The 11,304-nt window shown below is 53.5% G+C and overlaps 2 protein-coding genes across 3 annotated transcripts in view; both read right to left on the reverse strand.

Moving 5' to 3' along the window:
• PCIF1 (phosphorylated CTD interacting factor 1) overlaps positions 1-11,304 on the reverse strand; it is an 11,430-nt gene continuing 126 nt past the window's right edge. The window contains exons 1-16 of one of the 2 annotated variants that reach the window (XM_071446676.1): positions 10,989-11,103; positions 8,177-8,315; positions 7,872-7,996; positions 7,329-7,466; positions 7,032-7,162; positions 6,667-6,821; positions 6,298-6,445; positions 6,030-6,113; positions 5,184-5,283; positions 4,876-5,038; positions 3,586-3,758; positions 3,061-3,147; positions 2,387-2,571; positions 2,198-2,291; positions 1,826-2,001; positions 1-1,072 (exon numbers count right to left, since the gene is read on the reverse strand). In XM_071446676.1, coding sequence (XP_071302777.1) covers positions 817-1,072; positions 1,826-2,001; positions 2,198-2,291; positions 2,387-2,571; positions 3,061-3,147; positions 3,586-3,758; positions 4,876-5,038; positions 5,184-5,283; positions 6,030-6,113; positions 6,298-6,445; positions 6,667-6,821; positions 7,032-7,162; positions 7,329-7,466; positions 7,872-7,996; positions 8,177-8,300 — 2,139 coding nt within the window. In that variant the 5' untranslated portion in view covers positions 8,301-8,315; positions 10,989-11,103 and the 3' untranslated portion in view covers positions 1-816. Of the gene's footprint in view, positions 1,073-1,825; positions 2,002-2,197; positions 2,292-2,386; positions 2,572-3,060; positions 3,148-3,585; positions 3,759-4,875; positions 5,039-5,183; positions 5,284-6,029; positions 6,114-6,297; positions 6,446-6,666; positions 6,822-7,031; positions 7,163-7,328; positions 7,467-7,871; positions 7,997-8,176; positions 8,316-10,988; positions 11,104-11,304 lie in introns of those variants that run through there. The other variant, XM_071446677.1, reaches the window with a different exon arrangement.
• CTSA (cathepsin A) overlaps positions 10,320-11,304 on the reverse strand; it is a 20,513-nt gene continuing 19,528 nt past the window's right edge. The window contains exon 16 of the mRNA XM_071446679.1: positions 10,320-11,097. The gene's annotated coding sequence lies outside the window, so the exon portion shown is untranslated. The remainder of the gene's footprint in view (positions 11,098-11,304) is intronic.

The following is an 11,304-nucleotide window of genomic DNA, read 5'->3' on the forward strand; positions in this document are numbered from 1 at the left end:
CAGAGCTGTATGCTGGTTTTAATGTTCCTAAGAACTAGGAAACAGAAATCAAAAATAGATTTTGCTCTTCTTGATAAAAGTAATAAAATGGTTAGCGGTGTTAAATTAATCCTTACAAAACAAAACCCAAGGAGGTTAAATAAAGCCCGGAGGCTCCGCATAAAAACCACAATGACTACAAAACAGCTGCAAAGACATCTTTACACACCAAATAAACTTTTCTCCTCTGCTCCTCCCCTCTCCAGGACACAATGTCAGCGAACACAGGACTCACACATGAGAAAGAAACACAGATGCGATGGGAGCAGCCCCACGAGGAGCGTGGGCGCCACAGACAGAACTATTTACACTATGGACACGGAGCCGTGCTGGGGCCAGCCCGGCCGCAGGAGCCCCCGGGCTCTGCCCGTCCCTCTCCTGCCGGGGCCCCTCCGGCCGCGGCGCTCAGCGCCCAGCATTCGCGCTTGCCATCCGTCCCTCCATCTGTTCCACCGTCCTTCTGCCTGCCCACGCGCGCGTCCCAGCTCTGGCCGTCCCTTCCCTCGGCGCTCCGGCGTCGCGGAGCTGCCGGCTCCTCCTGCTGCGCCACGCTGGGCTCCCTCGCCCTGCTGAGGGCCGTGGCTGAGCCTCCTCTCCCACCGGCCGCCGGACGCTCCCGGCTCCTGGGGGCTGGCGTGCAGTTCGCAGAGGAGAGCGGGTGCCGTGGAGCTGCTGCGCAGGAGTCCCAGGCCGTGCTGCGCAGCCAGCAGTCTCTGCTGCCCCGGCCAGCCTCCCCCGGGGCCACCGGCACCTCCCCTGCTGCCTCGCACCTCTGCCTTAGTTGGGATTAGTCTCTCGGCTGCTGCTCTGCTCTCGGCCCAGCTCCCGCTCTTTGTCCGCTGTGGAGGAGGAGGAGGAGGAGGATGAGGATGAGGAGGAGGAAGACGAGGAGCTGAGGGTTCGGCCCGAATGCTTGTAGGCTGCAACGAACTCCTGCAGCCGCTCCGGCGTGGGCTCCCACTTGGCAAAGCCGGCGCTGTTCTGCAGGAAGAGGACGGCTGTGTTGTGCACAGCCTTGTAGTACATCTCCTCCCTGCAAGGGAAGAGCACAGGCATCAGCACCGCCCCTGGCTCCCGCCCAAAGCCCTCACACCTGCTCCTCCTCTTCCTTTATACACAAGTATTTGTCCCATCCTTTCTCTCATTATTCTGAGCAGAAGGGAGGCACAGGGCAGCCTTGGGCAGTTCTGAGTACAGTAGAGGCTCCTGAGCTTTGAGAGGGAAGAAACTGATGCTGCAGAGTCCCATTGCTGCGTACCAGTACATGCATGTGCTGGAACCTTGCTGTCCCTGCAGAAGGGATTCAGCACAGTGAGGCATCAGTCCTCAGCAGGTAAGAAATTCAGTGTTCTGGCACCTGTTGCTTAAACAAGCTGCTACTCACACTTGTTGCCTCAGCAGCAGAGCAGACACCAGCCTGCCCCACTGGAGACCAAACCCCCACTGACTGCCCCTTGCATCTGCTCTCCCAGTGACATCCAGCTGCTGCAGCACAAGCAGCTACCAGGCCTGAGGGCTGGCAGAGGCACAAATCAGTGCCACAGGTGTGACCTGTTCCAGCTGGACTCGTGCCCCAGGCACACACCTCTCACAAGCTAAAGTTAGCAGTCATTAAACAGACGTTGAATTCACCATGCAGTCTGCCCATCCTAAACACCCAAAGTGATGATGCGCTGCGCTTGTCCTTGCCTGCTCCCTGCTTCCCACTGATTTCAGCCTGGGAGAGGATATTTCTGTCACACAGCTTCAGAGCTGTGTTCCCAAAGGATCTGAGAACAAAGCCTACTTTTTGCAGACATGCTGGGACCCGCTGCGGTACTCGTGATCGAAGGCTGGCAGGATGAGCTGGTGTCGCTTGAATTTGCTCTGCTCCATGCGCGTCAGGGCTGGCGTGGGGGGGTCCCGCCACTCAGGGATGAAGACAATGAAGGAGAGCGGCTCGCTGGAGCTCTCCAGCAGTTTCTAGTGCAAGAAGAAAAGGAACAATCTGAGCAATGACGTGTTTAATAAGTCCTACAGAAAGGAAATGCTTCTGATTTAAGAGCAGTGACCAGCTGTCACTGTCCTCTGTCCATGCCCTCAGGGTGCAGGAGTGGTGAGGAGCAGAGGATGGACAGCACAGCTCCATCCCAAACAACCTCACTGCGAGCAGACATACCTCAAAGTGAGAGACCATGGCATCCATCAGCTCCTCACAGAACGGAGGATTTGCCTCAAAAGAACCACTTATAGGGAAGAAATCCAGGCACGGGCTGGAGAAAGAGGCAAAGATTCCCATCAGCTCGTCCTGAGTCATCTCACGGGCATGCACCCACACCCACGCAGAGCAAGGGAACGCAATACTCACCCCCTGGATCCAAAATACCCGTCTGTGTCCAAGAAGGCTGAACAGTACTGTTTAAAATAGCAATTCAGGGGCGAGGCAAAGCATTCAAAACTCACTCCAAAGAGCTTGTGGAGGGCTTCAAAGATGTGCACGGGAAGTGCCCCTTGCAGACCCGTCCCTTCATACAGCCCCACACCGAACATCATCTGAGGAGAGCAAACCCTGGTGAGCCGCGTCAGCACTCGCTGTTCCTGCTGTTCCCCTCACTGACCACAGACCCAGGACCACATGTCCATGCACCCACTCCTCTAGGTATGCAGGGCCCCCTCATCCTTTCTCAAATTCGTGTAGGTCCCTGCATGTACCCAAGAATGCTCTTTAGAGATTTTATCCAACTCTGACCCCACAAAACCATCAGTTTTTTCTTGTACCCAAGTGACTCTTCAGCTGCCCTCAGAGTCAAGAGCTACTGAAGGTTTCCTTCACAAAGATCTTTACCCACACCTATTTCTCATGTCAAGACCACAACTGCTCCCCAGTCCACAGTCCTACCTCAGCAAAACATGAGGAGACTACAGACCCAGTTTAAACCCCATGTTGCTCCAGGCTCCCAAAGCTGTGACCCTTTCCCAGAGCAAAGACAAGTCCCCAGTACTGCCAAGGTTTTCTGATGTACAGCTGTGGTGAGACCGTACCTGATATCGACGGAGAAGGCACCAAACCCTGGGCAGGAACTTTTCAAAGCCTGAGTCGTCAATGCAGCTGTACCGATAAAGAAGCCACTGGAAGAGAAAGCCCAGCCATTGAAGACATCAGGAACAGCCAAGCTATGGTGATACATGCACACTGTGACAGGGAGAGGGAGGCTGAGGAGCAGGTGGGCTCTGCAGGGAGTTGTCAGCACATCTGCTGTCACTGCGTGAGCCACCAGCACGTCACTAACACAAAATGAATGAACCACCACAGCAGCACGTGTCTCTCAGCAAGGGTTGCCTTGGTTTGAGTACAATGTTCTGGCAGCACAACATTTATTCAGAGCACACACCCAACACCTGGGAAATACTCCCAGCAGAGCCTGACCCCAGCTAAGGTGAGAGCAGCTGTCCTCATGGCCATGGCAGTGTGTGACAGCCCTGCAGGGTCAGCTGGCCAGCCTCTGCCCAGCCCTGCCCAGGAGATGACCGTGCCCCAGGGGCAGCAGAGCAGTGCCCAGCCCTTACCAGCTTGCTGAAGTAGTTGCGGCTCACTTTGACCATCTCCCCCTTGTAGCGCACACACGCCACATTGTTCTCCATGTGCATCTCCACGCTGGGCAGTGGCGGGGAGGGGATGGCCAGTCTCACGGGGTAGCAGTACACCAGCCTGTCCTGGACCTCAGGAGCTTCCACCTCAGCTATGGACAACGAACAGAAAGGCAGCCTGTGAGAAGCCAAGGGTATTCGGGACCAATCTTCAGTCCACCTCAAAAGACACAGCAAAGCAAAAAGGGCTGAAGAATAGGGTGGTCCTCCCAAAAAACCACCATGGTGGTCCCTCACAGATCTTGTAGGCAGCTACCTAAGTTCAAAGCTGATTCCCTAATGCAGACAGCACACAGCCACCCCAGCGTCCTGAGGCATGCTCCAAACAAACAAAACCCTCTTTTGTTGCTACTGTTTCTTATTTCAGTTTGCCCCAAACTCATCCAAAGCACAATAAAAATTCACAGGCTGCCAAATGCAGGAGGCAAAAGAATCTCCCTGCACCTTGTGGTTATCCATTGCCTCAGCTTCAGGGAGACCTCATAAATCAGCTGGAAGGAATCTCTGACTTAATGGGGTTGGAAGATAAGCATCAAAAACAATGGCAAAAGGCAGACATTGGGACCTGAAGGGAGCCTAAGGAGAGCCAGCACCCAAAAGGGAAAAGGACTACAGACAGTGGCAATGAAAGAAGCAGACCCCATGGAGGAAGGAAAAGCTGACTAGAGAGAGATATACAGACATGAACGAAAGAAAGAACAGAGGAAAGATCAAGGAACACAAACTCTGCCAAGAAAGGGTGCACAGTGACAAGCTGGGAGGCAGAGGGGTGCTCAAAACACAAGAAATGTGTCAAATGAGAATAAAGGGAAAACACTCAGCATTACTAAGGGGGTGTCAGCTATCCCCAGGAATTCATGAAGCAGCAAAGCAAAAAAGCATGGTCCAGTGAAATGAATGAATGCCCTGCTCAGTGTGACCTGCTCCTAACAAGCTACTTCATCCTGGCAAATCACGTATTTGTAGTATCTGATGGTACAGCTGGTCACAGGACCTGATGGAAGACAATCTGTCACTGCACAGACACTGGGACTGAAAGCTGAAGCCTATGTTGGACTGGCTGTTTCTTACTTTGAAACAGATTGTCTGACTTTTGGAGACAGAGCTGCTCTCCCAACAGGTAACACTCTCTGAATAGAGACAGGCCAGACCATGGGGCCTTTAACTGCAGTGCTGCAGCTCTACAGCTCCTCAAAGCTGGCTGCATACCAGAGATATTGTTCTCTTTGAGTATGGCAAGATGCTTCTCCCGGATGCGCTTGACGTATTCCAGGGATATGTAGTAAATTTTACTGCAGATGCCTTCGACAGAGTCCTTGGCTGCAGCAGACACATGGGGCCCACACTGTTTGCGTAAGTGCTCCAGGCGGTCCTGTGGAAACAGAGAAGCAGAGTCTCTTAAACGGCCACCACTGGCTCTCCAGGGGTCTTCAATGTCTCCAGAAGGACCTGTACCTGTCCCCACATGTCCCCTCCCCAGCTCCCTGTGCCCAGCCACACATCAGAGGTACACTGACCATGTAGTCCTCCTTGGAGGCAGAATGGTCCCGTCGCAGCCAGCTGAAGGTGTCCTCCACATTCCACTTCACCACCTTCCTACTGTCTGGGGAAGCACTCCTGCAAAAACAGAGGCAAAATTTAACTCACAGCTGCACAGCAAGATATTCCACACCCCTCCAAAGTTTTCTATCAGTAAGGAATGTGGACACTGTCACTTGTCAAGGCCCATCCCTGTCACTCCCCTCCATTCTCTGGAAAGGCCTTCCAGACATTTGCATGACTGCAGACTGCTACATTCTCTCCAAAACTTGGTGTAGCTGGCTGCTGTCCTCTCTGCAACAGGAGAGGCCCAAAAAGCCTTTATTTGTCATGGCACTGGTCCATTTTGACACTGCCTCTAATTTTCAATTACTGCTAGGGGCTTGTAACTCTGAGAAAACTACCCTGTTTACAAGCTTTTCCTTTCCCCCACAAGGTTCTCCCCAACTCTCTTCCTCAGTTCTGTCTCCTGTGGCAGAACTGGTCAGAAAAACCCTACCTTGTATACAAAATGCCACTCTAAGCTTGTTGCTCTGTAACACCAGTGAGTGCCCAAGCACTCCTGATTTTATCTCAGGGATAACGAAAGACATTCCACACCCAGTACTTCATTGTCTCCACACACATTCAGCTCCCCAGTATGACATTTTACAGTAACATAATTATCAAAAGATGGCTCCAGCACTACTGTTTTTCCTCTGTATGTTCCTAACCTTGCTTTTCCTCAATAACATTATGCCCAGTGCTGGATAAGGCAGGATGAGAAGCCCCTAAAGTCCTTTTGTCTTTTCTGAACGTGAGAGCACTGCGAGAAGAGCTCCCACCTGGATTCAATCAGTCGTTTCGCAGCCTCAGCATACTTGAAGAGCAGCCTCTTGGCTTCCTCTCGGAACTTAATTCTGGATAACCTGAGGTAAGTTAAATTCATATGCATGAGTCTCACAAAGGCAGGGAAGACAGGTTCAGTTCTCCAGCTTTCCTTTACCAGCATCCAAACAAAGGGAAGCACCACAGCAGAACCGTGGCAGCTAAATCACCAGACCAGACTGACCCAGAACCATCCCAACAAAGTGCTCTGTCTGTGAACAGTACCTGATGGGAATGTCATTCATGATCTCTCTGAACATGGAAGGAGACACTACTGGCTCGCAGTCACTCGGTAGAAGAGGATCTGTCCCTTTATCAACCACTTTTCTCTCCAACATCCAGCGATTAAATGACTCCCTTGGGGGGTCAATCCCTGGAGATGCACAGAAGGGTCTAATCAATACCATACAGAAATGCCCAGTAGCTCTGATAAGGATCATCACACGAAGTTCTGCCTAATCAATTAACCAACAATGCCACAGAGTATAACCATCACAAAAAGAGAACACAGGGACTAGACAGGCATAAAACAAAGTCAGATCATCAGAACACTAGAACTGAGATGGAAATCAACGGAACCCAACAGAAACTCACCTTCCCGCTGCTGGCAGAGCTCACGGTAATGCTGCCGCAGCTTGAGAATGAGCTGGGACCGGAGCAGCTCCACCTCGGGGTGTGGAGAAAGCACTTCTGATGGTGCCCTCTGCTTAATCACAGCATTTGTCTGAATATCCAGGTCCCAGTATACTCTGTGGCAGAAGCAAATGTCATCAGGATAACCAGATCACTGGCTAATTATCAAATAATTCTTTTAAAGATGCTTCCTTGGGCTATTTCACCAGCCAGGAAACCAAACTATCAAGACCCCTGGCAGTGATTTATCCCTCAGGTTTCTTGAAACCTGTGTGTCTCAAACACTTTACTGAGAAAGGAACAGAAGACAAATGGACACAACTCACTCAGTTGGTCGTAGAAGAGCTGCCTGCTGTTTGTCTTCAGGTGAAACACACCATGCCTTCAAAACAGAGGTTCCTGGAATACTGGGAGAGCTGGGGACTGGCTGAGCAGCTGGGTTCCCTGGGACATCCACCTGTGTGTGTGAGAGATGAATTACTGCACCAGAGAGACAGGTAAAGGAGAAGCAGGCCAGTGAATCAAACAGTCCACACCAGCACACCACACAGGAGACGCCCATGAGCTCTCCAGACCCCCTTGGTTTCAGGCTGCACATGTTTGCTTCAGAGCACCACACCCACCTTGGGCTTCTTCACACTGTTGCCACTTGGTGGAACCTCTTCTGAGAACCTCCTCTTCCTCTGCTTGCTCTCCACAGAGGCATCCGCCACCCCACCTTCCAGTGGCATAGGAGCCGCATTCAGTCCCAGAGGGTCTGACTATGAGAGTCCAAACAACAACAGCACACGTCAAGCTCACCCACTGCCACTGCAGTGTCCCATTGCACTGCTCCCAGCTCCCACGTGGATGGAAAACTAGGGACACCACTAGTCACACCTGCACAAAGCTGAAAGATTCTCTTCTAGATGTCTATATGCTTTTTTAAAATACTTTAATGAGAAAAACTCATCACAAATCCCCCACGCTGACTGTTCTTTGAGCGGTGCATGACTCCTGGAACAGTAACACCTGACAGAGGAACACTTCCCCAGAATCATGCCAGACAACGGACCGAGCAAGGAGTTCTGAAGGCACACAAGACCTCACACACCTGTAATCTGAGGCCCACAGACCATGAAGACCCCAGTCCTGGCACAGCACTCCCACGGTGAGTGAGCACTTACTATGACATCGTGCTGTCCCAGCACAGGCATTTCCCACAGAGACTGGTTGGTGAAGCGGTTGAAGTAGTACGGGCGGTTCTCCCGCTTGCTCCAGCACTTCTCCCAGCCAGCCTGCACCAGCTCATCTGAGAGGACAGTGAGAGTCAGGAGAGGAGCATCCTGCACGACAGACCTGCCCTGCAGTGCCCAGCACTGTCACAGCACACTCTGAAACACACATCATTCCTGGCCTCCCTTGGCAGCCTTGTTTCACCCCTCTCCCCACTGCCAGGGCCCTGCAGAATTCCTGAAGGCAGAGTTGGTACCTGGCAGGTCCTGTACCAGGCGCATGGGTTTGGGGGAGCTGGGCTGGTTCTGGTTGGAGGTGCCAGGTGAGTGACTCATGAGAGACGCTTCCTCCGCAGGGCTTCTGTGATTCTCATTGGCCATTTCTCAGCAACCACACTGGAAAAAACAGAGTAATATCCAGTGTTACAGCAGGAAAGGTCCCAGATCTGCTTGGCACACTCAGGTGTAGCAATAAAAGTTCATTCTGATAATAAAACAGGGATTGAACCAGTATACGCAAACTGCACCTCAGCCCTGAAAAACACCTGTTATCCTGGATACAACAAGCTATGAGGAATGCTCAGTGTTAAATGGGGTTAGCCAGGGTGTTCTTCAGGGCAGCATTCAAAATACTCCCTTTTCAGCTAGATCTCTCCAAAGAGTGAAGCATCAGATTGTAAAAATTAACATAAGCTCCTCTGTGATTATGTGCCACCTTCTGCCACACCAATACCACTGGCCAGGTCTGATCTGTTATCCTCAGAGACAGTTTGAATCAACTCACACACACATAACTGCACATCATTTCAACAAAAGGCTTTCATTAAAAAAAAAAAAAATCTGCTATATAAAATAGCCCTGGAGGTTGACTAACAACTTCTGTGGTTCAGAAAACCACAGGCTGGGACTCAGGAGCTCCCGAATTATTACCCTCTGCATGTCCCAGGCTGACACGTCCTAGTGCTAGTCCTAGTCCCACAAGCAGGGCCTCAGCCAGCTGTTTTGGCCCTTGCTGCTTTTTCATCTGCATAACAACAGTTATGCAAAAGAAGGTCTGTTGGAACAATAAAGCTCCTCTTAATCATAATTTAATGTTGCCAGCTGGAGAGAAACAGCCAGGCTTTTCCTCTCTTAGTCACCACTCTTCCCCTGGGGAAGTTTCTGAAACAGCGCCACAGATTGCTCTTCTCTGGCAGCCCGAAACGCATTGGCAATGAACTGGGGGGAAACAAGGCATTTTACATAATTCCCAGCTACCTCAGACACTTAACTCTCTTCAGGCTTTGGAGACACCCCACAGCACACACCAGCAGAGTCAGGGCAGCAGCAGCACAATGCTGTGCATAGTGTGCTCCTCACCTGAGCAGCACACTACCCGGCAGCAGGAGCCACATACAGGAGCTCTCCAATAAAAACTCTGGATTTTTTTAGGGCTGTCACTGGGATTTGAAGCCTTTGCTGCCCTTCCTGTGCATAAAGGCCAGTGGCTATTTCAGCAGAACAGAAGCAGGAACAAACAGTGATCAAGAGCGAGTGGCCAGTAGCTCTGCTGCCCACAGCATTGGCTGAGATCAGCACTGAGGAACTTGAGTCCTTCAGCCCCTTGGAAGATGTTTCCATCCTTCCAGGCAGGGTACACAAAGGAAGGTGTGGGACACTGTGGACACCTGGAGTTTGGGTCTCTGCCCCAGAGCAAGCAGGTAATGCCCCGTGCCTGCTGCAGAGCACAGGACACAAGAGGGGACCTTTAATGGCCTCAGCAGTGAGCGTTGTGCAATCTCACACTCCCTCCTGAACTCCAACCCCACTGTGTCCTTACAGCCACTTCACAAAGGTGCCAAGGTGAGCTAGGCCAGGGGCACAGCTCAGGCTTGTGTCAGCCTGTGGGTACAGGGACCCTGGAGACGGCAGGGCTGCGAGGCAGGAGCACAGGGAAGCTCTGAGAGATGTTTAGTCCCTCCTCCTCAAATTAAAGCTACACTTGCACATGCAACTGCTGCTGTGTCCTGCATGTTACACAGAGCACGCACACCCTGGAGTGAACTGGGGGGACCAGAGCTCCCAAAGTCATGATTGTCAGGATTCAAAGACAGCACTGGGCACAGAGCCCTGGCCAGCTTGGATGGCACATGCCAGCTCCAGTGACCGGCCAGTGTTTTTCACCACCCATCGCTCAAAAGAGCTGTCAAATAGGGTGACTGGCTCTGCCTCCTCCCATTTATGGATAAACTGGAATGGTAGAAGTAGCCAAGAAGTTTTATCACTTGATCAAGTGTTAACAAGTATTAAATCCAAGTACCCTTAAGGTCTGGGAAAAGGAAACAGCCAAACTAACAGGAATCCTGGCAGAAGCCACTCTACTTTTATGTAACTACACTGGGACTTAGACAGTGACAGGGATCCAGAGGAAGCATTTTATGGTGATTACGGTATGTTTTTATACACCATGGCAATGCATACAGTGCTTCACAAACACGGTACAACGCTGTCCCTGCCCAGAGAGCTTACAACCTAGAGCAGCAGCAGCACAACCAGAGACCACAGCGAGGGGTAAGGAGACACAGAGTAAAGAAGTACAGCAAACAGGACCGGTATTTGTTTCCATTTCACCGAGATAGAATTTTGTACAAGACAACAGCAAATGCAGACAAAGGAGATCAGCGACAGCCCCCCGGGACAACCCCGCGGCTCTCCCCCATCCCAGAACCACGGCTGCTCCAGGAGGCTGGGAGCCAGGCCATCGCCTCCTCCATCGGCACCCATCCCCTTTTCGAGCGCCGGCCGGCGGGCCCGGAGCTGAGCAGCGCAGCGCTCCCGGGGCACCACGGGCACTGGGCACCGGGGCACCGTGTCTGCGCAGGGAAGCGGCCGGGAACCTCCTGGGGCTGCCCTGCCGGCGGCGAAGACGGCACGGAGCTCCTCGGCGCGGCGGGCCGGGGCCGGCGGGCGGCCACGGGCGCCCAGCGAGTGCGGAGAGGAGGCGGCGGCGGCGACAACTCTGCAGTCTGGCCGGGAGCGGTCCGGGGGCGCGGCCTAAGCGGGGCGGCGGCCGGCCGGGCGGGTACTTACGGTGGCGGGCTGCCTGGCGGGACGCGTGGCCGTCGCTCCGTGCTCGCCGCTGGCGCGCCGGGGCCGCATCCTCATAGCGGGGCGTCCCGCGCCTGGCCCGCGGGGGCGGCTGCGGAGACAGGAGCCCGTTACGGCGCCGCGGGGAGGGGCCGCGCGACGCGCAGGCGCGGCGGGGGCGCGGCGGCGGGAGCGCGGCGGCAATAGCAGCCGCGCTCTAAGATGGCGGCCGCGGGCCTGCGCCGCCTCCCCTCCGCCGCCCGCGCGCCGCCGCCGGTCCCCGCCGCCTCCTCCTGCACGGCGGGCCGCGGCCACGCGG

This window comes from Agelaius tricolor, unplaced genomic scaffold (genome assembly GCF_023055355.1).
Source record: "Agelaius tricolor isolate 1412-34295 unplaced genomic scaffold, bAgeTri1.0.p SCAF_23, whole genome shotgun sequence".
NCBI classification, from domain to species: Eukaryota; Metazoa; Chordata; class Aves; order Passeriformes; family Icteridae; genus Agelaius; species Agelaius tricolor.